The 27,474-nt window shown below is 38.0% G+C and overlaps 1 protein-coding gene across 1 annotated transcript in view; it reads right to left on the reverse strand.

Annotated features, from left to right (window-relative positions):
- The window catches only part of LOC132860054 (double C2-like domain-containing protein alpha), a 37,746-nt gene extending 10,737 nt beyond the window's left edge, over window positions 1-27,009 (reverse strand). The window contains exons 1-5 of the mRNA XM_060891107.1: window positions 26,793-27,009; window positions 21,203-21,531; window positions 20,635-20,714; window positions 11,362-11,436; window positions 3,680-3,789 (exon numbers count right to left, since the gene is read on the reverse strand). Coding sequence (XP_060747090.1) covers window positions 3,680-3,789; window positions 11,362-11,436; window positions 20,635-20,714; window positions 21,203-21,527 — 590 coding nt within the window. The 5' untranslated portion in view covers window positions 21,528-21,531; window positions 26,793-27,009. The remainder of the gene's footprint in view (window positions 1-3,679; window positions 3,790-11,361; window positions 11,437-20,634; window positions 20,715-21,202; window positions 21,532-26,792) is intronic.
- Between the last annotated feature and the right edge of the window lie 465 nt (window positions 27,010-27,474).

Below are 27,474 nucleotides of genomic sequence, written 5' to 3' on the forward strand. Positions count from 1 at the left end.
TGCTTAAGTGAGATTAATAATCTAAACAAACAAAAGCCCATTATTCACTGTGTTCAGAAAACCAAAGCTTCATGCACAGACTCTTCAAGACTGAACTAGGTTGCAGTAATGACTCACTGTGTGACACAAATGAAAATAATTTGGCTCAGTAAGAAAACAACAGCTTTTCCTTGTCATTAATGCCCAAACCTCAGGGCTGGATGGAACGTGATTAAAATAAAACATGCTTTTACTATTCCAGTGCTATGGCAGAGCTTGCCTGCAGGGATAATCACAGGGGGCATGGGGGCTGTTTTTTTGTTTTGTTTTATTAAAACGCAATAAGGTTGTCCTTCATGTGTAGGGTGTATCAATACCAATTATTTTTTCAATTGAGTACAAGATATATGTACAGTCCCCCCTGCAAGTGTTGGAACGACAAAGCCAATTCTTTTGTTTTCTTGGCATTTGGGTTTGAGATCAAAAGATGAAAATGATATCGGAATTTCAGCTGTCATTTCCTGATATTTACATCTAGATGTGTTGAAAAACTTAGAACATCAGATGATCAAAAATATTAGAACATGTGACTGACAGATGTGTATTGTTGCCCATGTGTGCCCTATTTGATTGAATGATTAAAAAATGATTAGCTTTGAATTTCTACTCTTGGTTTGAGCCCTGGGTTTCACCTGTTAAGACTGCATTTACTCTTTTATGCTTTTTATAAAAAGGATATTCTTTTCTAGCCCTGACTGATTAAATCAAAGAAACACTGATACACTGAACCAACAAACCACTTAAACACTATTGTATCATTTATTTACCAAACTAAGTCCATTTCAGTTCATTACATGATGTGGAGCTGATATGGAAGTAATCACTTCAGACAGAAAGTGAATACTAAGATATATAAAAGGTATCATCACAGTATATTAGAAAAAGGCTGAACAAGCATAGAATTATGTAGTGGAGAGAAAATATTGTGCAGGCAGGCTTATTGAAAAAAAAAATCTTTTAAGTGTTTCTGGATGCTGATTAATGATCCTCTTTGTGCAGACAGTCTCCTTGATTCTTTCGTTTTTATTCTCTTTCAATGTATTTGGCAAAATTGGGTCTTGTCATCAGCTTTCCGGAACTCTCTGATCACGCAAAAGCAATGGTGGTTTAAAGACTGGGCAGTAATTTGCTGTGCATCATCCTGTCATTCCTGGGGAACATGAAAACATGGTTTCACAAAGTAAGAAAGAAAAAGAGAGAGAGATTCATTATGAGAAAAAGAGTGAGTTGAAAAGGTGGTGAGGATAGAGCAAGAAAAATCCTTCAACTTTTACATGAAAGTAAGTGATCGCTCTCCTGCAGAGGGGTTATTTTTGAGATGAATAAGGGAGTGTGAAGGTGGATATTTGTATGCTGAGTAGACCTTTCTGATGTGATTTTCTCAGACATGCTGAACTTTTGATCATCTGGTAAAAGCATTTTTATAAAGTGTAGAAAAGTGGTGAACTGTCAAGTGGAGTCAAGAATGCATCAGTAAAACATCCTATTATTTTCTTCAGTTGTTTGATACTTGTCAAAACCGTATCAAAAATCAATTTTCTTCATATAAACCAATCAGTGGGGTCATGGAACATGTGCTGAGTTTTATATTTAAACCAGTTTTTTAAAACTGAATGTAAAAGAGTGAGCAGTAAGGCTGATTACTGAGTTATTTTTCAGCTTATTTTTCAAACCATTAATGTCATTAATTTATTAATTTGAAAAAATTAATTAAAATCATGATTAAAAATGTGCTGGATCATGTGCTATTTTAGAAGCTGCTGAGTAATTAGTATGGATGTTACTACACTATAAAGCAGTCATAATCTAGATTTATTTCAATTGCCATCTTTTTTTTTCATATAACATTATTATTTAAATAATCTGTATCTTTTTTACATAAGGTCAGGACACCCTATCTCCAGAAGCCAAGTCTACCCATTTCACCTGAAATAAAATCTTCTGAATATTCTGTAGTGCCCCAAGCTGTCTGACATGCACACACGCACACACACACACACACACACACACACACACACACACACACAGAGACACACACACACAGAGACACACTGAGGGTCAGTGAAATAAAATGCCCCTCAGAAGTAACTGTGACCTCAATCTGTCACTACAGTTCGACGAGAGATAGAGAGAGAGAGAACAGATAGTATAAGAGAAAGATGAGTGAAGCAGAAAAAGGAAGGGTTTCTGAAGGCTTCATACAACTCCCTTGACAGCAATTAAGGCAAGAACTGTCACCAATGCATAGTATCATGGAGTCTGGATTATGATTGGTTAGATGGGTTTAATTAGCTTTATATTCCAGCAGTTCTAACAATAGCGCAACATTAGCGTTTTTATAGTAACCTGTGTATATTTTACCTACTTGTATGTGTGGCTCCACATAATCTAACATGACCATACAAAAAAATTATTATCTTTAGCCATCTTCTTTGATGACTTCTGGAATACATTCTAGGAAGTATGTAGTCCTTTCATAGTCATAGGTCATAGTTAGTGATCTAAAAAAAATCATGCATTCAACCTGCATTCAGAACCCAATATTCATCCAAGAATATGCCACCAGTCAATCTGTTCCAGTGGCTTTGATCAGCATCTGAACATGAGTAGGATTAGGATCCCTCACTGTGTTTCTAAGTTGTAATGAAGGTCACACACATTTTTTTTTTTTTTTCCAGTGTTTGATCTGTCCATCTTGAAACCAACACAAGGACATCATGTCAGCATGTCCAGATTTTTGGAAGCTTATGTGTTTGCATGGGAGCAGAGCTAGGATAAACAGGAGCTGGCCTAGTGGTTTGTCATTAGATTTGACATTCAGAGGTCAGAAAGTGGTCAGTGGGGTGTTTAAACAAAGTTCTGGAATTCTGTTGCTATAATAAAGACATTTTGAAGATGTCTGGGATATGCTGGGAACAATGCTGTAGTAGTGCTGGACAGGGCCTATTTCTTATTGAACAAAAGGGCATCCTTGCAAAGTGCTGGACAGATTTTTTTTTTCAGAATTTATAAGCTTTAAACCAGTTTTTATCATTTGTTTTGCTTATGTTAATTTATTTATTATATAAAGAAGATCTGTATATACAGGATGATTTCAATCAAATCTAAGTTAACTTATTAATTTACAAGCCAGCTCAGATGTTTCATTCATTTAAGAAAGCTTTTAAGCCTGGCATTAGAAGCACAACAGCACATTGAGGGCTAAAGGTATTGTTTAATGGCTGAACACTCTGATGTTTGAGCTCACAACTTCCTGTTTGTTAGCCAACAGCTTCAACTGCTGGGATATCAGTATGCTATTCACCTCATGGAAAGTAAGTCCTGCTTCCGTATCTTCTTTAGCATCACATCTTTGAGACCAGCTGGTCCTGAAGCAGATACTGATCCAAAGTTGGAGAACCAAAAGTCCAATGGCCAACATATGGGATACATCTATTTATGGACTTGTCCAACACAAGTATACCAGACACAAGGTGTTTTTTTTTTTCCTCGATCCCATCACTGGTAGCAGTAATAAGGTTTTTCAGAGTGACAGCCCAAGCTGCATGGTATACAGACCAATGTGGTAATCATCAGCTAACCACAGAGAAGAGAAAAGAAACCTGAATGCCGGATATATAGAGGGTTATATTTATGCTACCTGAGAGTTTTCCTGTACATGTCCTCCTCTGTGATACCGCAGTACGTAAGAGTCTCATTCCATACCGGGTTCAGGGTGTTCTTCACAATCTTAGTCTTCAGCTTGTTCGCCTGGACAGAAAAACATCAACAAATGGGTAGAATTAATTTTTCCACAATCTCCAACTGGATTACCTGAAGAAAAACTAACATTTGAAATCATTACTCAATAAAATGTATGGTTTTAATCTAGTAAAAAGCCACAGTGCTTCTTCCGCAGAGCAGAGACAATTGTTTTCTCTAATAAACAAAAAAACACAATTCAAGATTAAGTACAAGCCAACAGACACCATGCATTATCCTGCTTAGTCGCCTTTGGTACTTTTCTACAGAAAATGGTGTGGCTGGCATTCTGTGATTATTCTTCTGGTCAAGGACGATCCAAAATTATGACCAGCTTACTATCTCACAATAGCTTGCTTCTCAATTCTCCTCGAAAGTGCCTATAGTAAATAAATTGGTCATTTTGAAGGAACAGATTAACTTTTATTGAATTTTGTTGAATTCTGGATTCTTATGGTGATTAATCTTCTAGAACAGCAGCCCTAACAGTAGTTCAGATAATACCTACATTTCCATAGTAACTGCTCTTTCAACTGCTCTTTCTACATATTCTAATAGATGGATGTTTTTAATGTTATTTGGTTGCATTGTCATCGCTTCAGTTTTAGTGTCATTTCTTTTGAAAATGAGCATTTTTTTCATTTCTGGCATTTAGCAGACACCCTTATCCAGAGTGAGTTATATTTTTATTTTAATTTATACAACTGAGGTTTGAGGGCCTTGCTCAGGGGCCCAGCAGTGGCAGTTCAGTGGACCTTGGATTCAAACCCATGACCTTCCGACCAGTAGTCCAACGCCTTAACCACTGAGCTACCACAATTCTTTCCTCATTTCAATTCTAATTTGTATAGTGCTTTTAACAATGGACAGCTTTACAGAACATAAAAACATAATACAAAAAGTTTAATATACAAAGTTTAATATAATTTAAAAAATTCAAGAATAATATTAGACTTATATTTAAATGTGTTCGTATTTATTCCCAATAAGCAAGTGTGGGAAAATAATTTTAAGTCATTGTTTTATTTCCTTTTAGTTCTAGCATATTTTTGTGGATCATGTAGAAGCCAAATCAAGTAACAATGCTAGTTAAATTCAAACTTTACATTAGACTTGTATCCTGTATCTCATTAATATGAAAGGAAAGGGGCAAGGTAACTCAGGATATCATCTGTCTCTTTGTGCCATTTGTCCCATTATTTAAGGTGGCCATTTGATTCAAGGTCTGAGAAAGACTGTTATGTTAATGGGATTAAGGGTGAAATTCCAGGATCTGGTGTGGGGGATGTTGCATCCTTTCATGCTTTGATTGTCACCTGAGTGTTTTGTCTCTATCTGAAGGGACTGCCCCTAAAATGTGTATATTTACAATGTATTACAACTTTAAGTCAGACTTGATGACTGCAGCGCCCGTACGCTCTGACTTGCAGACTCGTTTCATCGTGTATCTACAATAAAGACTACTGCACAAGGATATCCAAGTCTCCTGGTCTTCTCTGGAAAATGTTTAAAACAGATGGTGCCGTGACCCGGATAGAGCTTCTCATCTCACTAAACTTCTTCAAAACTTCAATCTACAGACCAGATTTTTTCCAACTCAACTTTGGTTTGGTGAGTGTCACTCTTTCCAAATAACCTACAGACCAGTACACATGTGGTTATCCTCTGCTTTGTCAGGGAAGAGTTAACAAACAGCTGCAGGGTTTGGGTTAACTACAAGTTTGGTTTATCCTCTGTTTAGGCAGGGACGAATTTTAGGCTATCCTCTGTTTAGGCAGGGATGAATTTTGGTTTATCCTCTGTTGATCAGGGAAGAATTTTGGTTTATCCTCTGTTGATCAGGGAAGAATTTTGGTTTATCCTCTGTTGATCAGGGAAGAATTTTGGTTTATCCTCTGTTTATCAGGGAAGAATTTTGGTTTATCCTCTGTTTATCAGGGAAGAATTTTGGTTTATCCTCTGTTGATCAGGGAAGAAATTTGGGTTATCCTCAGTTGATCGGGGAAGAAATTTGGGTTATCCTCAGTTGATCGGGGAAGAAATTTGGGTTATCCTCTGTTGATCGGGGAAGAATTTTGGTGTATCCTCTGTTTATCGGGGAAGAGTTTTGGTTTATCCCCTGTACACCAGGGAAGAATTGTGTTATCCTCTAGAAATAAGAAAAAGTTATGGGTCAGTCCCTACTTTAGAGAAACTAACAGTAGATTGTCTAAAAAGAGAAATCCCATTGCAATCAAAATGTTTACAAAGAATGCAAGCCTGATCCTCACTACTGAAAAAGGTGGATTAGCTAACCCTTTGTGGACTAGTGGAGAGTTCAAATCAATGTTGGCAGAGCAAATGAATGCTATAGTTACAGATTCAGTAAGACAGAATTTGACAAAGAAATATGGCATTCATCCAGACAAAGTATGGTCTATTGAAGAGTGCAAAAAGGTGCTAGGTGCTTGTATCAGAAAGAAAAATGTCAAAGGAATTATCTGTTGCCACATGGAATTTTGTGTTACCTCAGCACAAGAGCATGCCCAACGTATTGCATAGCTAGAAGAGCAAAACAAAGAATTACGTGCACGATTATCTTCCATCACTAATGTATATCCTGACTTGCATTCCTTGTATAACCAAGAGGGAGATAATGTGTCCTTTAGTGACCTTACTGATCAGCCAGTCAATGCCCTTGTGTGTGGAGCTCGAAAAAGGGTTCAAAGTAGAATAGAAGAGGTAGAAAATACTCCTTGCCCATCTCCAGTATTACAAGTGCAAACTGTCAATAAAGCTTTAGGGCCTGAAGCAATAGAGAGACTTTCTCAAAGTTTGCCATCAGCACATTCTAATTTTTTTGAATTTAGGAGAGCATTAGCAAAAAAACTGCATCTCTATGTCTCTAGTGGAGGTCACTCAACTTATGTCTCAGGTGTTAACAGAATCAGAATTTAAGTGTTTTGAAAGTACAGTGTATACTTCTGATTTCAAACATGCCCGAAAAGATGAGTTTTGAGAAGGAGTCCTTAGGATACTGAAGGATATTATTGGGCCAAAGATTGACTGGGCCAGAGTCACTAGCTGTGTGCAGAAAAAGGAAGAAACTGTAAGTGAATACACTGAAAGATTTTCTCAATCAGCTGTTGCATACAGTGGAATAGCCAACAGTCCAGATGATGTATTGGATGATAAGGGACCATTAGTCAGGGCATGGTTTGATGGCCTTTCATCAGAGTACAGGAATGCGCTGCCTTTCTTAGACCTTACTTGGTCTATTCAAACACTGAAAAGCAACTTGGACAGGTTAGCCATCTGGGAAAGGGATTCTGATGTTAAGATAAAAGTCAGAACACTTGCAGCATCGCTAAATAATTCCTATGCAGAGACTAGGCAAGAACCCAGATTCCCTAAGAGAGAGGGAACATGTAACTATTGTGGAAAATCAGGGCACTGGGTAAAAGATTGTAGGAAAAAGCAGCAAGAAAGCAGAAGAAATTTACAACATAACCCCTCTCCCACCCAGCCTGCTTATAACCCAGAGGTAGTCCATCCTCTTTCTAGTGAAACCCTAGGACAGCTTGCTCAGGCCTGTACAAATGTAGTTTTAGGCCAAACAATAAAAGTCAGGTGCCCAAATTCAGTATCCACATCAAAGAATCAAGCTAATATCACCTCCTCCTGTTGGGGAAATTGGTTAACTACTCTCACAGCCATCAACTTGGTTTTGGAACATGCCCCTGTCACTAACCCATCCTCTTGTGTGATGTCTGCAATGACTGATGTTCCTTTAGAGGATGAAGAAATGACTCATGATTGTGTTATGCTTACGAACTCATCTTCAAATGCTATTGCAGAGACTCCGCTAAATAATGTGGTTTTTGAATTGTTTGTTGATGATTCAGCTCAAGTCATTGGAGGGAATAGGAGAGCAGGAAAAGCAATGACCTCTGTATCTGATGTAGTAGCTTCTAGTCATCTCCCAGATTCCAAACCTAACACTGCAGAATCTCAGGGTAAAGCTCTTGCAGACGTAGCTGCTAAAAAAGCCTGTTCATACAGTACAGTGCAAGTGGGTACTAGAATGACATTATACCTCCAGACTCTCTAACAGACATCTACAAAGATGTTCCAATGTATGAAGCATGGAAATGGTTAGATAAGGGAGCCATTTTTGATTTTACAGGCTGCTGGACCAAAGGGGGAAAATATATGGCACCAGAATCACTTCTGCCATATTTGGCTCAGCAGTTACATAACTTAGGTCACATTAGTCCAGCAGTAATAATTCAACCTTTGTCAAATCACTGGTGGAATCCTGGAATCCAGCTTTTAGAGGTATAGCCACAGAGCCAGACAAACACTGTTGTATGCCAACAGAATAATAACATCCCATCAGCAGCACATACCCCAACCCCACCAAGGCCTTTTCAACACTTACAGGTAGATTAAATCTCAATGACCCCATGTAAGGGAAAGACTCATGTCTCAGTAGTTGTAGATTTTGAAATCATTGAAAGAAGCTGCCCAAAGTCGCTTAAAATGAAGTGGGCTCTTCATTGTCCATATAGACCACAAGCATCAGGTCAAGTAGAGAGAGCAAACAGGACGTATTTTACAGGAGAAGTAGTGAAGGAAGTTGCCAGAATGCTACTATGTAAAGGAAAAAGTTGGACTCATGTCTCACACTGTAAAGTAGTTCCATCACCTGCAGAGATAGACTAGGACACACAGACCAGTAAGGAGCCCAGGGAGGAACCGAAGGCAGTAGGCCTCGGGGGTCAACCCGGGGGTGAAGACTTCCTTATAGAATTCCCCTTTTATTAGCTTATCCCTACCTAACTGGTCCTTAGGTGTCATGACACTGCAGATTAGGGAAAGTAAACTAAAAAACTATACGATCACATAGATCCTGAATATAAACTGTAGGAAATATTGCTCTCCTGCTTCTCTCTTGCTCGCCTTCTTATGTTTGTGTTACAGATACAAGGACTGAAAAGCACTGCGACAACCAAGGCAACAGAAGCACCAAAGCACTGACATCTGAAGACATCTGCAGAACAACTGCTGAGGACTGGCAGACAACAACAATTCTTACTGTCTTCATTTACCTGATGACAAAAGGGACATCATATATCAAGCTACAATGTGCACTGCAGAAGCTTTGAACTCCAGAAAACAACAAAGAACTATTACCCTTAATCACATTAAGGCACACCAAAAAAAAAGCAACTCTGCCTGCAACTCAAAGTTGCAAGAATACTGGCTCTATGTTACAGCACTCATGCCAGATATATTTTGGAAATAGAAAACTGAGCATGATTTTAATTTTTTTATTATTATTTACTTAAATCTATTGTGAGAGTTATTAGAACTCTCAAAGGGGGAATTGTGGGAAAATAATTTTAAGTCATTGTTTTATTTCCTTTTAGTTCTAGCATATTTTTGTGGATCATGTAGAAGCCAAATCAAGTTACAATGTTAGTTAAATTCAAACTTTACATTAGACTTGTATCCTGTATCTCATTAATATGAAAGGAAAGGGGCAAGGTAACTCAGGATATCATCTGTCTCTTTGTGCCATTTGTCCCATTGTTTAAGGTGGCCATTTGATTCAAGGTCTGAGAAAGACTGTTATGTTAATGGGATTAAGGGTGAAATTCCAGGATCTGGTGTGGGGGCTGTTGCATCCTAATATAAATGTGTATATTTACAATGTATTACAACTGTAAGTCAGACTTGATGACTGCAGTGCCCATGCCAGTACGCTCTGACTTGCAGACTCATTTCATCGTGTATCTACAATAAAGACTACTGCACAAGGATATCCAAGTCTCCTGGTCTTCTCTGGAAAAAGTTTACAACACAAGCCTGAGGTGACTCAGGCAACTGTATATTAAAGGAACAAGCTTTCTTGAGGACATTAAATGTAAGTGTATATAAATAGTGTGGGCAGGGATGCATACACTGCTATGTCTAGTTAATCTTGTAATTTGTATGGCTGCCCTATGTTTAAATTATACTTAAAACAGGAATACAGTGTTATCAGCCTGAAGTTGCTGAAAATAATCAGCTTCAGTTATCAGTGTTTGTGCTTCATCACACCACCTAGTATTTTACTCTAATAGCAACAGTCACAGTGATTAATTCCTTAATTAAAATGACAAGGGTAACAGATGGCAGATTGTAAAGGTTTTAATCTGCAGTCGCTTGTGATATAAAATGAGCCGAATCAAAACAACGGTCTTTAAAACCAATTTATTATTATAAGCTCTGAAAAGATTATGACACAGATGACAAAAAACAGTGTGTTCCTCTTCACTGTCACACCATGTGCAGCAAAACTCCACCAGGTCCATCAAATTAAGCTGTGGCAGTGTATTTATTTATTTATTTATTTTATGCCCATCATAGCAGTGGGTACACTGATTCAAAAACACTGGCATGCTTCATCATTTGGCTCTGAGTTTGGAGAACAGGAAGTAGTCTATTCCCCCAGAATGTGTGCTCACATGCCCAAAAATAGGCTGTGTGGGAGGGATGAAGCCCTCATCTGACCAGCCAGATGAAACCAGAGTCCTCATTAGGAGGCATGGTGAACAAAGACTGCACATGGCTAATCAAGGTTATCAGAGGTCGTTAAGTCAAAGTAATATTACTACATACAATGAAAACATTGTGTTCAATTTGAAACTCATAGATGAATTACATTGACTCTATTGTTAGTGTCATTTGCTGTATTTTCAGGTAAAAGAGTGAAAGAAATGGTTAACAATTTAACAAACTGCAATATTTACTGCTTTGTCTGTAGCACCAGCTCGGGCAGAGCCCCAGTATATACTATATGCTAAATATATTTTTTACATAAATAAGTTGATGTTTTATTAATTTCCTCACTTTCATAGATATGGGCTCTATTAGACTATTCTAATGAAGCATGCTCACTTATAAGCATGCTTATTTAGCTCCATAGAGATATTAATGCACCTAGTGGTAATAAATTGGCTCCCTGGGGTCGGAATCATGCTGCCCCATGCTCAGGGGAGGAGCCAAGGGCAGGCCAGTTAATGACAGAGCCATCATGGTCAAAGTTTTCCTCCAAACTGGACTGGTTTATAAATAATCTGTGGTTTCTAAGATCTTGTTTTCTAGCAAATAATCAGAATTAATTATATTAACTAAAAAAACAGTAAAAGTGTGTCTGATGTAATAAAACATTTCTATAGTCAGATAGAATTTCCAACATTGGGAGATTGGGAGAAGGTGTGGATAATATCTGTTCATCCGAAATGCATTTACACCAATGTGACCCTAAACAAAGTCTAAGAAAATGAAGAAAAATGTGTCTCTTTTCCAATAGTTAACATCCTTAGGCTATTTGCAGGCACTTTCAGGGGTTTTGAGAGCTATATATTATATCTGTTATAAAAGATCATCTCTATCGCTTAAGGCTGTAGTGAACCAGGAGAGAAAATATTTCTCTGTTACTATATATTTTCATCCTGAGGAGATTTGTGGATGAGTGATGTAAATAACAGCTACAGATTATCCCAGGCAACAGTTTATCAGCACAGGACAGGAAATAGTAAAAGAAGAGCAGACCTTGCAGGCACCAGGAAGCAGGTGGAGCTTCACATAAGGGTCAGCTAAACCGTTAAAGTCCATGGGCTTCAAACCCTGGAACACAGAGACCGTAGAGATGAAGAGAGAGAAAGTTATAAAAGGTTCATCAGGAGTGCTAAGAAAACATTGGAAATGTGTCACAGAGAACTTCCAGGAAACTTTTGCAGTGTCTTGGTACATATGTACAGTTGTCCTCAAAAGTTTGCATACCTTGGTAGAATTTGCAAGATACTGTACTGTATGTACCATTTTTTAAAAGAAAACAGTGTGAGAAGTGAGAAGGCAAAACAAGTGTATTTTATGTCTTATAGGACTCAAGTTATCAAAGGCATACCTGAATGGCACAATCAAACAAAACATAACAAAAAAGAAAATAAGAAAGTAATCCCTGTTCAAAAGTTTGCATACCTTTAGTTCTTAATATTGTGTATTGCCCCTTTTAGCATCAATGATGGCAGTCGTTTGTAATAATTAATGGTGCTTGCAAAGCAACATTCTTACTATCCTGCATACACATCCGGACCGGCTCATTGAGGAGAGGTGTGCTATGACTTTTATAAGTGATCCGAGTACCGGTACTTCTGGTACCGGGTCTCAAAGTGGCCTTTTTTCCCATAGACTCCCATTATAAACATTGGAGGTTTATAACTCGGCAAGCTTTTGAGCTATCTACACCAAACTCGGCCAGCTCCTTTAGGGTGGTACCGACTGGCCTTCCGGTTGTGCCGCAGCCCCGGCCCCAAAATATGCAAAATCAAAAACACTTTTTACAACATGGACATGTGACATATCAAAACACTCAGAACAATGAGGGGAACTTCCTCATGTGTAATTTGATGAAGTCACGTGACGTCACGGGGGGCACGGTGGCTTTGTGGTTAGCACGTTCACCTCACACCTCCAGGGTCGGGGTTCGATTCCCGCCCCCACCTTGTGTGTGGAGTTTGCATGTTCTCCCCGTGCCTCAGGGGTTTCCTCTGGGTATTCCGGTTTCCTCCCCCGGTCCAAAGACATGCATGGTAGGTTGATTGGCATCTCTGGAAAAATTGTCCCTAGTGTGTGATTGCGTGAGTGAATGTGTGTGTGCCCTGCGATGGGTTGGCACTTCGTCCAGGGTGTATCCTGCCTTGATGCCCGATGACGCCTGAGATAGGCTCCCCGTGACCCGAGGTAGTTCGGATAAGCGGTAGAAGATGAATGAATGAATGAATGAATGAACGTGACATCACGTGATTTCACTTGAAAATAAAAAATTTGCACAACATGGACATGTGACATATCAAAACACTCAGCACAATGAGGGGAACTTGCCACGTGCAAGCACCATTCACATTTTCTTCAGGAAATGTACGTTCTAGTTGTCCGTCATTCTCTCAGGTTGTATAACTGCCCATTCTTCTTGGCAAAATGCCTCCAGTTCCTGTAAATTGATTGGTTGTCTTGCACAAACTGAAAGTTTGAGTTCTCCCCAAAGTGGCTCATGATATTGAGGTCAGGAGACTGTGATGGCCGCTCCAGAAAACCTTTATCTTTTTTCTGCTGTAGCAATTGGAAGGTCGACCTTCTCATTGTCATGTTGGAACATCCAAGAATGTCCCATGCGCAGCTTTCATGCTTTAGAATGCAAATTGCCTGCCAGTATTTCCTGATAACATGCTGCATTCATCTTGCCAGCAATTCACTGTGTGAACTTCACTGTGCCACTGGAGCACACCCAGCCCCAAACATAAGAGATCCACCACCATGCTTTACAGTGGGGATGGTGTACTATTCACCGTAGACCTTGTTGACTCTTCTCCAAACTCCAGTGTTTCCAGTTGTGACTATAAAGTTAAATTTGATCTCATCACTCCAAATGACTGCTCCAGGTGATAGGTGTCTGCCTGGTGTACTGAAGGCATGCATTTTTTTGTGGCATGGGCATAGTAATTGCTTATTTCATGACCATGCAGGTCATTTCTGTAAGTACATCCTTATTGTGCTAGTTATTAAAACAACAACACTTTTTTTCCTGAGCAGCCTGTATTTCTCTTTAAGTTGTTTTGGGTTTTTCTTTGCATCATAAACAATTTTTCTGGCAGTAGTGGGTGACCTTGGCTTAGTATCAGAAAATAGCAGAACCTCTTATTTTCCACCTTTTTATCAGAGTCTGAACAGTACTGACTGGCATTTTCAAGTGTTCATATAACTTTTTATATCCCTTTTCTTCTTTATAAAGTTCAACTACCTCATTACACAGGTCCATTGGCAGTTCATTTGTCTTCCCCATGGTGCAGTATCCAGCCAAATCAGTGCATCACCTCATGAGCTGAGAAACTCACAATTTATGCACAGACACTAAATTACAATGAGTCACAGGTGTGGAAACTTCCCTTTAATAGCTATTTAAACCTCTGTGTGCCAACCTTTGTGTTTATAATGTGGCCAAACATTCAAGAATATGTAAACTTTTGATCAGGTTTGTTTAGTTGATTTCAGTTATCATTAGGTTTTAAAAAGGAGTCAAACAACTATGTGATAATTAATGACTTCACATGACCACTATATTTAAATAAGAAAAAATATTTTGCATTATCAGTCATATTTTCTAAATAAATGGCAGTTTTACCATTTCTTTTAGGGTATGCAAACTTTTGAGCACAACTGGAATTATATTTACTGTATATATACTTTCTCCTGATCTGAAATCATGCACACATTAAAACTGAGCTGTTCACCCTTAACAGTCGTGCCATATGTCAGTACATAGAATAATACGTTATGATTGCAATAAGATATTCTATTGTGCATTGTAGTAATTCTTGTCAGATTTTGTAGAGATTTAAGATCTGCAGTCTGAAGCTGTCACATGGTTTATCATGGGAAAAATAGAAAAAGATTTTCTGGGGAAAAAAAAGACACTTGAATTTCAAGTACAACCATATTACACATTTTTTCTCCCATATCTATGGGAGTCTCAATTGTTTCTGAGACCTGTAATGAAACTGTGGCAGTGAGAAATTTTCCATGAGAGAAATTGGAAATTCATATTAAGAAAGTATTTCTCATGAATTAGAAATGACAGGAAGGCAAGTGAAACCATGCAAATCCCCAAAGTAGGCTAGCATCTGGGGACTAAATTCAAATCATTTTCCCAGTTGCAGAGGGGAGCAATGAATAAACAAATGCACTGTGTGGGTGACTCTGTCCTAGTATAATAACCATGCTGCTGAATGTGTTTTATCTGTCTTCTGCCTCATCAATTTGCCAACATACCTTTTCTAATTTATTAACAAAGGACACATCATAATTGTTGTCCATTGTCCATATCACTAAAAATATTGCAGCTACATTCACACAAGCTCCACTATTTTATCTTGAAGCCAAAAAATGCAGTGTATCATGTTAGTGAGAAAGTGAAAACCTTATGTATTTTTTTTTATAATCTGTTTATTTGGAGCATCCATCATACAAATGCATACCATTAATGTAGAATATTAACGAACGCCTTCTGAATTCAACAGTACTGTGGTATAAACACGTCTTCTAAATTGCTCGTCTGGCATCATGGAGAACATTGATTTCATCACGAAGGCAGAAATTCATCCATATCTATGAGCTTCCTCACTGTTCAACTTCAGTGACACTGTGCTTATGCTTAAAGTACTTAGTTAGTCTTCTTTATTATACGGTAATGGTGTCAGATTGTTGCTAATTTGTATTCCTTCCCCATTTTGTTCAAAGGACACGGTACTTAAAGGTTGACATGTATTACCAGATAGACGTCTTGACTGATAAGCATGCTGGAACAAAAACGCCAGGGCTGTCAATCTGAATTCACAAATAACATTCATCAGGTAAATTTGGCTTGTCACTGTCCATTAATCTCAGAATGATTTACATAAACTTCCTTAATGTGAAATTCTTTCTATCTAGAATTTAATGTTGGTGTTGTGGTATGTATAGAAATTTTCTGTTTGCTCTTATTATCTAGGTTTCACTGATGGAGTAAGGAAATAAAGATACCTTCAAATCCTTGGCCATGTAACCTGAATTTCTGAATTCCAAAGGGTTAGTTTTATTATGTTTGGTGAAAAGCACTTGGCTCTAAATGAGATCATGATATTGTTGACCCTGCATAAATCACGCTACTAATATATCCCTACAGAGTTTGGCTTCAAGCATGGTCTAATCACATGTCAATTTTCAGCATTCAAATAGTTTACTGTAGGCATTACATGGTGAGAGATTTCTACAAACAAAACAATGTATATTTTGGCGAATGGTTATTAGATCAGTCCTCAGGGCCCTCCAGATTGTCTAGATTTTGCATTGTTCCTTTGTTGTGTGCATTGGGTTACTGCAATGTTTGTGAAACCCTGATGACTGGTTTCAGAAACACTGATAGAGGGTATTCCTAAGATCAGACTAGAAAAGCATATATATATATATATATATATACATATATATATATATATATATATATATATATATATATATATATATATATATGTACACACATTCAGATCAGCAGTATTGTTGTATTATCTTCATACACATGGACTTTTGATCCAAATTCATTATAGACCTAGATGGATTATAGATTCAAACTAATTATGCATTCAGGTGGCACGTACTGAATTCATTATTGACCCAGGGGTCATGTTCAAGCATCTGCTGTGAATGGAGAGGCGATGGATTAAACCTGCATGCAATACATGATGATTGGTCTTGGTCTTAATACCATAAGTCTGCTTACAGCAGGTTTGTTTCTTTGAATGTTCTTCCCTACATATATACACTGTGTTCTACAGTGCTGCTGAAATCTATGATTATGAAAGATTCAGACAGTGCCATGGAAGCCTCCACAGTCAATTTTAAAGTCCCCTGTGAGCCTCCACCAAACCCAAAACCTCCAGCACTCCTCCAGCACTCCTTGACCTGCACAATGAACTTTAAGCCCTTTCACAGGACCCATAGGCAGTCCAGAAGCTGCTGCAGCCCACCACCTTTCCACCTAAGTCTGCCACCATTGCCAAGATGGCCTCTATTGGCAATTCAGTGGAGTTTTTTAAGTATGCGTAAGATGCCTCAGAATGGACAAAGGAGGAATGGGCTCTCTGACTCAACCTCTTGTTATCGGCAGAATCCCAGGTTGCCACGCAGCAGCTGCCACTAAGGACACCGCTGGAGTTTCCAACTGGAGTGGAATGTACCCTTTACTAACCGTTCAAATTATTAGGGATTAAACCAGTTTGCACCAGTGTTTATCATCCAAAAATGGCCTGGATGAACAGTTTAATCAAACCAGAAAAATATGATAAGTTCAATGTACAATGAAGTTATGGTATTGGAATAAGTGATGTTAACCCCTGTTATTTGCGGTATGTGAGGTCCATTAAGGGTTCACTCCTGATTCCCTGTAGAGACCACATCTCACTATCACAGAGAGTATAGGTTGTCAAGTTAAAAGCAAAGTTTTGGGGGTTTTTTGTTTGTTTTTTTAAGTCTATTAATAATAATAATAATAATAATAATAATAACCTTTATTTTCTATAGCGCCTTTAAAAGAACATCTCAAAGCGCTTTACAAAAGCAAAATAAAAGCAACAAAATTACACACATAATATAAAGATTAAAATTAAGGCAACAAAAATAGACAATAAAACAAGCACTATGTAAAATTACAATTAGTCAAATTAAAAGCTACCCTAAAAAAATAAGTTTTAAGCAGAGATTTAAAAGTGCCAAGAGATGTTGCTTGCCTTATCTCAGTTGGTAATGAATTCCACAGTTTTGGAGCTAGTGAAGAGAAGGCCCTATCTCCCATCGATTTTAAACGAGTTAAAGGAACAGTTAAAAGACCAGTTTCAGAAGAACGAAGATCGCGAGATGGAATATAAGCAATTAAAAGATCAGCCAAATATTGAGGAGCTAACTCCAAAACGGGAGTAATGTGATCTTTTAACTTTGTTCTAGTTAGTATTCTCGCCGCCGAATTTTGCACTACCTGTAATTTATTTAAGGTAGCTTTAGACACCCCAGCCAACAAGGCATTGCAGTAATCAATACGGGAAAACAAAAAAGTGTTGATCAGTCTCTCAGCAACAGAAAATGACAGAATTGGACGCAATCTGGCAATATTTCGGAGATGGAAGAACGAAGTTTTAACCGTATTTTGGATATGTGGCTCAAACGTTAAATTGGCATCAAAAATTACCCCTAGATTCCTCAATTTTGTTTGAAACTCCACATTTGAACCATCAAGAGTTAGCTTGACTGACCCAGCTTTGCGTAGTTGGTGGGGTGAGCCAACAAGCATAATCTCAGTCTTTTCACTGTTAAGACAAAGAAAATTTTCTGTCATCCATTCTTTCATCTTAGAAATACATTCAGAAAGGAAATCAACAGGCACAGTTTCATTAAACGGTTTAAAATGAATATAGATCTGCGTATCATCTGCGTAAAAATGAAATTTTAGTCCAAGTGATCTCAAAAGCTGGCCAAGAGGAAAAACATAAATATTAAAAAGCAGAGGGCCCAAGATTGATCCCTGAGGTACCCCGGATTGAACAACGTTAACCTCCGATCTAAATCCACCCATGGCAACAAACTGCTTCCGATCTTTGAAGTAGGACTTCAATTTAAAACAGTATCAGAGACACCAAAAAAAGTTTCAAGACGAGAAATTAAAACTGAATGATCAACAGTGTCAAATGCGGCACTGAGATCAAGAAGGATCAAAACTGAAAGACAGCTAGAATCTGAGTTAACAAGTCATGACAGTTAACAAGTCATTTGTAACCCTGACCAGGGCGGTTTCTGTACTATGGAATTTACGAAAGCCTGATTGCAAAGGCTCAAAGAGATTGTTCTCAGTTAAATGAGAAATTAACTGAGTAGCAACAACTCGCTCTAAAAGTTTATTAAGAAAAGAGAGATTATATATAGGACGGAAATTAGCAAGGTTCTCATAGTCTATATGTGTCTTTTTAGGTACCGGGGTATTAAGTGACTAAGTTTGATGCAAATTGATGCAAATTGCTTTGACTCCATTATCGAAGGTGTTAACAAGAAGTTCTTATTTAAAGAGTATAAGCATGATAAAAATTAGTGTGAAATTGGGGTTTTCACACTCCGCTACTGGGGCATCCCCTTTAATGTGTGTTCCAACCACCCCTGATCCAGTGGCTCCACTTGATGTCAACTGAAAGATGTCAATGCATGGATTACTCACTATCCGACACTTTAGCCACTTTAAGTTCGAGGTGATCCACAGACTGGGGTCACAGATTGCCTATCCTGCCAAGATATAGGGAGAAGCCCCTTTTAGGGGTTATGAGTCAGCTCCCTGACCTGAGAGGGGTCATGGGATTATGTACCTTTAGGTCATGGTTAAACATCACCTGTGGATTAATAGTTTTTATAAAGTCTGGTGAAAAGCACAGTGGAAAAAAACGAAAAAGCCTGAAGCTCTGCTGAAATTGTGCCAGTCTTCCACCACACACATATAATTCAACTCAATTTAATTTTTTTGTAAAGTGATTTTAACAATTAACATTGCCTTAAGATAGCTTTACTTAATTACAAGGTTTAAAATTTATATTTATCCCTAATGAATAAGCAAGAGGCAACGGTTGCAAGGAAAACTTCCCTGAGATAGTATGAGGAGGGTACCTCTATAGACCCAGGCTGGCCATAGGCTGGGTGGGTGAGCTACTTACAGATCTAGGCTGGATCCAAATTAACCACAGATCCAATTGAACTGCACTATAGATAACCACTGTAGATTGTGTCAGGGATCAGCCCGGACTTCTGGCCATGTGCTTCTGTTATTGTTGTTGTCATGTGTCTGCCCTGCCTTCGTCTGTTCCTATCTGTCTCCACACCTGTTCCTAATTGTATCTGATTGTCTTCTGTATTTTAGTGTGCGTCATAAGTTGTGTGTGGTCACGTCTAGTCATGTTAACCGTTGTCATCATTTGTATTGTTTATTAAACCCCTGTCATTTGAAGCTATCCTGCGTATGGGTCTGTCTCCCTCCTACCCAGACTGTGACAGAATGATTCGCCAACAACTCGGACCCAGCAGGATAGCTTTAGCTTGGACCCGCCAATGGTGGGAGCATTTTTCCTTTTTCTTATTGGACCTTTTTTTTCCTGGACTTCGCGGTTTTGGTGACATCGGTCCACATTTTTCCGGTGAGGGATGCCGCTCCGCTTCCGGTTTCTCCGCAGGGGGCGCCACCTCACTTCCTGGTTGCAGGCCATGTCACCAGCCCAAGTTTGTTTTGTTTTTCGGTGTCCTGTGACATCGCCCCACACCTGTCCGGTGGGGGGCGTCGCTTCACTTTCGGTTTCCGTGGAAGACGCCGCCCCACTTCCTGTCCACGGGGGTGTTGCAGGCCTGTGTTTTGCACTTTGGATTTTTCTGTTTTGTGGAGGATTTTTTTTTCTCCCCGCCCTTCCTCCCCTTTTCCTGGTTCCCAAGAGGTGGGTCTGCCCGTGGTGTGTCGGGGGTTGCGCTCGGCCCTCCTATTCGGCTGTGGACGTCGCTCGGCCCTCCTGTTCGGCTGTGGACGTCGCTCGGCCCTCCTGTTCGGCTGTGGATGTCGCTTGGCCCTCCTGTTAGGCTGTGGATGTCGCTCGGCCCTCCTGTTCGGCTGTGGACGTCGCTCGGCCCTCCTGTTAGGCTGAGGACGTCGCTCGGCCCTCCTGTTAGGCTGTGGACGTCGCTCGGGAATCCTGCGTATGGGTCTGTCTCCCTCCTACCCAGACTGTGACAGATTGTAGACTGACTGAACTGGTTATTGGAATAATCCCAGATTCCAGATCCAGAAGTATACGCTTATGTACACTATTTAAGCATGGATCCAGATCCACTGTTGTTGTTATTCTTGTTAGGGATCGCAACAATGGATCAGTGATCCACATAAAGTGTAAAGTGCAGGCTTTTCACTGAATGAGCACCCTGAAACAACATTTTGTATTTGCTTATGAATCTAGATGCACTACAGATCACCAATCTACACTGTGGTTAAGCCCTAAGTTTAGTATTGCTCGAGGAGGAGTAAAAACCCAACCTCACCACAATCCAGGTGAAGATTCTTAAATGACCATTTAATTTAGTCCCCAATTCAAATAAATCTAACCACAGTTATCTTAGTCCAGACAGCTCAGATTACAGAATGATGTAAGCATTATTACAAAAATAGATATTACAGATATAACAAAAATAGTTTATCTTCAGGAAGGACAGTAAGCAGGTGTTTACCTTGGCTCGAAGGACAGTGCAATGAAGGGAACTTGTGGATGACTCATAGAGCAGGTCAAACTCCAGAGTACCTAAAGAAGCTGCAACACAAATAAAGAGAATTCAGTCAGGAACAGATTTAATACAAGTATGCCTCATACTTTATGGCCTTGTTTATAACCAATAGTTGCATTTAAAACCACTGCTTGTGACCTTCTGAAAGGAAGGAATTTATCCAGTGATATAATAGCTAATGCATTTGTACTAAGGTATTTTAAATACCACATAAAAAGTATAGAAAGTACTACAGTATATACCATGTTTTTTATCCCTGAAACATATCCACTACCTGGATAAATTTGTAAATCTGGGGGAAATGGGGCATTTTTCAAATATTATTAACTAATTTCTTTAATTTTTTAATTTTGCTCTATTAAAACATCATATTGATGAAAACATCAAAATCATTTCAGAATCAAAATTTTGGATGGTGTGAAGTCCATGCTTTGAGAATTTCCAGTTTTGTAAGCATCCCTTTTCAGAAAAAAACATGATTGTGCAAGTTTTTTATGCTGTATATCAGACTCACTGTTATCATCACTGTCACAGCTGTCAATCTCCACAGATGTTTCCATGCTATTCATCATAGACAGTGTTCCTCCACTTGCTGCTGTCCCTGGAGACAGTGGGGACAGAAGTCCACCTCCTCCTGATGCTCCTCCTCCAGCCAACTGTGCAGTAGACGGAAACCCTGCCTGGTTCGGTGACAGTGAATCACAGACAGAGGATGTAGGGGACAGACGGGGAAAGTAGGCAGAGATTTGCCTGATGGGCCTAATGGGGCCAGGGCAGACATTAATCGCCATGTGCTCCTGGATAGAGATGGTCATCCGCTTTCCCTTCTGCACAGTCATCTAGCTATCAAATACAAAATGGCATTAGATTTTAGTGTTTAATAATTTAATTGTTTTTTTGTTTTAATTGTTATAATTTAATTGTTTATTTAACTGTTTGCGTCCTATTTCAAAACACATCAGTTTAAAGTGTAAAGCACTTTGAACAGTCATACAGCAGCTTTACGTAAATTCAGATAAATATTTTGATCCCTAATGAGCAACCCGGAGGTTTGCTGAGACAGCATAATAAAGAAATCATGTGAACCCCTACTCTTTTGTGTCACACTGGATATTAGGATTCTAAATCATATAAAGAAAAGTAAAGAAAAATACAATTGTGTCTTAACAAGTGTCTTAAGAGGATTTTCAGCATGAGCATATTGTCAATAAACATTGTGGGATATAAGACCATTTAAATCTAACTGCATTTCACATCTTAATGTATTTTGTTGGTCCAGATCTAACCATTTGTTTTGTTTTGTTTTATGCCAGAGAAACTTGCATGCAAAGCACAGGAACAGGTGGCTTCAAGTACTAAAAGATGAAAAAGGAAAAGCACTGCAAAGATATAAAATGCTATTAACGGATAGTCCCACTTAATGTGCACAATATACTAAACAACTGTCATTTGTCATCAGAACTGGGTAAAATCATATTGGCTTCATATATACATATAATCAGTTCACATTTTTTATTATGATTAACAGTGCAAAAGCTACGCTTTTTTTGAACACATTTGCATTTTCTGGTATTCTATGTAATGTATCATTTCAACCCCACAAAATATTAATAACTTTCTTTTAAAGGTCTCATTTACAGATATTTCCCATTTTCTCCATCCAATCTTGCTAAGACCAAACTGTGTTACTGTGTTGTTGTTTGTTTTTTTTTAAATCTACCTACACTGATGACTTGTCAAAACCCACATCTCTGAAATTACTTCACTGTGGAAACATGTGGTGAGTGAAGGCAGGGAACTCAGGGGGAACTTATTTTGGGAAAGTCAAGAATCATTTCCGAAGTTTTGACTGGGGATTGTAGCACAGGAAGACAAGAATAACTTAAGGCAATACATACGATATATTTTCAATATTTATTCAATGTAAACTACTAAATTCGTTAAAAAACATTACAAATGATAAAAGCAAAAATAATTACAAAAAATAATAAAGGTATGCTTGATGAGATGATGAGGAAAGAAAAGGTGGGTTAAATAATATGCTGATAAGATAAATGATAGCTGAGATGTGGAGAAAAAGAAAGATTTTCCTGTATGTTGCTGCAGACATAAAGCTCATTGTAAAAACATATTTCAACCTGAGCTGGTCTGCTGTGCTAGCAGATGGTACCAAGGAGCTTGACTGAAATGAAAATGAGCATGCAGTGTCCCATAATTAAGAGACATGCCAGAGGAATGATAACTCCAGTACCAGAAAGCTTCAGGAGAGTGACATGACTGAAAATAAGCACTATATCATGAAGGTGACTTTGGCATGACAATTCCATGTATTATGTATAGTTTGCTTATAGAATGAAAACCCAGTGTGCTCCGGGGATATTTGCCCTCAATTGCCCTTGGTGATGTTTTTACATTTTTAACAGTCTTGTGGTCATTAATTTCCACTATAACATATTTACTCAATTTAACTACAGAAGCATGAAGTAATCACTGATAACCATTCACTGACCAACAATGTTTCCAACCTATCATTGCTAACCATCTTTCCCAACAACTTATCACTTGTTGCTAAGAAACTAAAGTGATCAGTGATTTTCCTGACATTAGTCATTTTCTTAACAACTTATCACTGCTCACCACTGTGTTCTTAAAAACCAATCACTGATTGGTATTGCTTTGCAACAACCATCACCATCAATTCCTTAACGATTACTCAATGATCATCATTGGTTCCTAACAACCAATCACAGATCAGCGTAATTTTCCTAACAACCAATCACAGATCAGCGTCATTTTCCTAACAACTCATCACAGATCACCATTGATTTTCTTAGCAACTAATCACGGATCACCATCGTTTTTTCCTAGCATTTTATCACGGATCACCATAATGTTTCTTGTCACTAATCACTGATTAACATTGTTTCCCAGCAATCACTCAATAATGAGTATTGTTTTCTTAACAAGTAATCATCTAAAATGACAAAAGGGCCACAGTTATTCAAAGTGTAATGAATCATGTCGGTATGTTGCCTGTTGTGACTCCAAAGTATGTTCAGGAGGGAACGCTGATGTGTCACCATAAAACACTTCTGCATGGTATTTGATTAACCTCAGAGACTGTAACTTTTCATAAGTTCCACTGTTTTTTGTGGAATTGAAGGACTCCCTCATGCATGTGGCGGTAAAACAGATTTAACTCTTCAGCAGTAAAGGAAATCAGTAACAGTATGATAGCAATATGCTATCAAGCTGCAAGATAGCCAAAACATGGTCACAGACTAAGAAGAGAAATTCAGACTTGATGCTTGAGATTACAGAGTATCATTCAGAAATACATCAAAAGATAGATAGATAGATAGATAGATAGATAGATAGATAGATAGATAGATAGATAGATAGATAGATAGATAGATAGATAGATACATGTCGGTATATGTACAATAATAAATAAAGTTATGGGTGATATGTGCATAAGTATAGTATTTACAAAATAGAAATATGTGCCCGTTGTCCAGTAGGTCTAAAAAAAATTATATATATTATGCAAATGTGTTCATTATTTGCATTATATGTACAAAAGTAACCAAGAAATATACAGTGTATTGCATAATGTACATAAATTGATGTAAATTAGGGTAATTATAATTGGTATAAAAAAGGCATATTCTTTTTTCCACCTCCAAAAAATTGCAGTCAATATTCTGGTTTATATGTGACGCCATTTAGAAGATATGCTGATGTATTTTACCGCAATAGCAACCACACAGCACAAGGTTTTTCACAAATATTCATGTTCTTATTAACAGAAACAATTAGTTAATTGTTTTCATTTTAATTTTGTGATATAAAGTGCACGGGAGTGGGATTAAAACAGTCTTGGGCACACTGTTACATCACAAGTTATGTGCGATTGTGGAATAATTATAGCATTGTTCGTAATATTCTGAGAGATACACACTAAACTACACAATGGTGAATGAGGGGTGAGATCTAAGGGACGTGAGAAATTGTAGGACAATGAACAGATCTGAGGAGAAAGTGACAGAACAGGAATGATGAGTGTAATTAGAAGTGACTGAGACAATGACAGAGAGAGAGAGAGAGAGAGAGATGGATCGCGTCATTGTTTTTTTCCTCAAGACACAATCTGTCAGCGTGTTTGTAGAGCACAACTCGTAAGATACGCTACATTTTGAAAAAAACTAGGAGAAAATTCAAGGTCAAAGCACTGAGAGTGTAATTATTCAATATATGAGTTCATTTTATGACTACCGTGTAAATGTACATGTACATGTTGGTTTAACTTACACCACTGACAGTGGACACATTATTGCTCATTAGTTCATCAGTATTACTATAATGATTTCCTCAGATTGTGGGAGCATCACCAAGTTTATCAAGGACTTAAAAAATTTAGCTCCACCCTAATTGATGTGTTGTTATTGTATTAGTCAACAAAAACTGACTCATTTGTTTTTAACTTATTTGTTACTTAAGACTACTTTTTGTTATTTCCTAACAGTAACCATATAGCAAGAATAATAGAATAATAGCAAGCCCGCTATTATTATGTAAGCACATATAATGTGTAATCAAAACTAGCATCTGGATTTGCCTGCAAGCTAATCAAAATTTACAGTGCTGCAATGCTGCATAGTAACAGCTCGTTCACATGGACTTGTATGGTGGATGCTCTTTGGCCAAAGAGTAAACTGATTTAAATTGTGCTGTTATTTAGCAAAAACAAATTTGTGTCATTCTTGAACTTTTCTTCAAGGAGTTCAGAGGAACTCACACCAACCTGTTACCCAGTAATTTAACATACCCAGCTGTCTATTGCTTTATTGTGCCATTTTTATTTTCATCCTTTTATTTTTTTTTTTTTGCACTAAGGATACAGAATAGTCATGGATCACTAATCCCAGGGGATTGTTTAAAATGATGCTCTGAAGTGGCTTCAGTGCATGAGATGCTATTATCGATTGAGTATGAAGTCTTTTATAAATTCAGATTAAGTGATAGAGTTTAGAACCTCTCCTGCAGCTAGGTTAATAATATCCTTCATTTTAGATTTCTGCCTTCATGAGGATTGATCAGGTATGTTTCCTCTTATTCTGCTCTTGGACTGGATCAAACTTGGATCGCTCACACACACACAGATTCATTACTCGTTATAGTCTTTACTTAGTCACCACATGGTCTTATTTATAGAACATTACGATAACTTTGATTAAGAGAAGCACTGAAAGAGTGTGTTGGGGAGGAATATACAGCCTTTGTGATGAGGTCTAATTATATACATGGGTTAAATGTGTGTTTTTCTAGTATAAAGTGTGAAAAGGGGATTAATCTAGGCTCAACGGAGGGATGAGCAGGATGAAAAAAGAACAAACTAAAGGTGGAGGAGAAGCAGCAGTGAGCACACCACTACACTAAGCATGAGGCGGAAAGAAAAGTGAATGAATTAAGAAATAAAAACGGGGAACTGCTATTATAAATAATGAGCTATATACATATTTAAAGGGTAATACTGTTTTGTTTACAGAAAATATGATTATATGCAATATTATGCCTTGAAATTGAACACGTGAGCTCAAATAAACACCTATGATATCATGTAAACAATAAGTGATTCATGTGTGAAAATCATGTGTCAAAAATCATACACGTAAATAAACAAATCATGTGTCAAAATCATACATGAATATAAATGAATCGTGTCAAAATCATACATAAATATAAATGAATCATGTGTCAAAATCATACATGAACATTAATAAAACAAATGATAAAATCATAGATGAAAATGTATTAATCATATGCGATATCATACATGAAAATAAATGACTCATGTGTCAAAATCATACATGAACATAAATGAATTGTGAGAAAAATCCTCCATAAACATAAATGAATCATGTGTCAAAATCATACATATATGAAGGTGGGAAATTCACATGTATATGTGTAAGAATGAAGTTCATGTGGCTTTTCTTTAAGGCTATAAGGAGCAGCTATAATTTATGAAATCCTTATTTCACACTTTTATGGTATAGAATACATGAAAGCATGATAAAAACCTGGTAGCATTTCGTTCTTACCTCTTTAAAGTCTAAAACTTCTGCAAGCCGACAGACTTCAATGCACAGGTAGCAGAGAAAAGAGAGGAAAGAGAAAAGAGAGAAGATGCACTAATTCATCCAGTTTCAGCACGAGCAACAGTAGTTTAGCTCAACATGAACGAATGAAATTAAAAGTGCATTGAAAGAAACGATAGAGGGAAACAAATGACAGATGAGAGCGAGCGCGAGAGAGAGAGATTCCTAAAGAGTGTGTCTCGTGTTGTGTTGTGTTGTATGTGTGAGACTATCTCATCTTCCTCTTTCTTTTTTTTCCCTCCCTCCTCCCTCTGGTCTTCTCTCATTCCTCCCCTCTCTCTCATTCACTTCACTGCAGTATGGTGAAGTGCTGAGCACCAGAGCTGGGTGCTCTCTCTCTCTCTCTCTCTCTCTCTCTCTCTCTCTCTCTCTCTCTCTCTCTCTCTCTCTCTCTCTCTCTCTCTCTCTCTCTCTCTCTCTCTCTCTCTCTCTCTCTCTCTCTCTCTCTCTCTCTGTCTGTTGTCACTAATTGTAGTTACAATAATGGCACCTCAGTCTAAGTGACAGAATCTGTGCTATTTCTTGCCATCTGGTAACAGCTTTGGTGCTTTTTTTTTTTATCACACACACACATTTAGGGTTTTGAGCATTAACACCCACTCACTCCCTTTTTTTCTGCCAAGGG

The sequence above is a fragment of the Tachysurus vachellii genome, chromosome 2, assembly GCF_030014155.1.
Source record: "Tachysurus vachellii isolate PV-2020 chromosome 2, HZAU_Pvac_v1, whole genome shotgun sequence".
Lineage (NCBI taxonomy): Eukaryota > Metazoa > Chordata > Actinopteri > Siluriformes > Bagridae > Tachysurus > Tachysurus vachellii.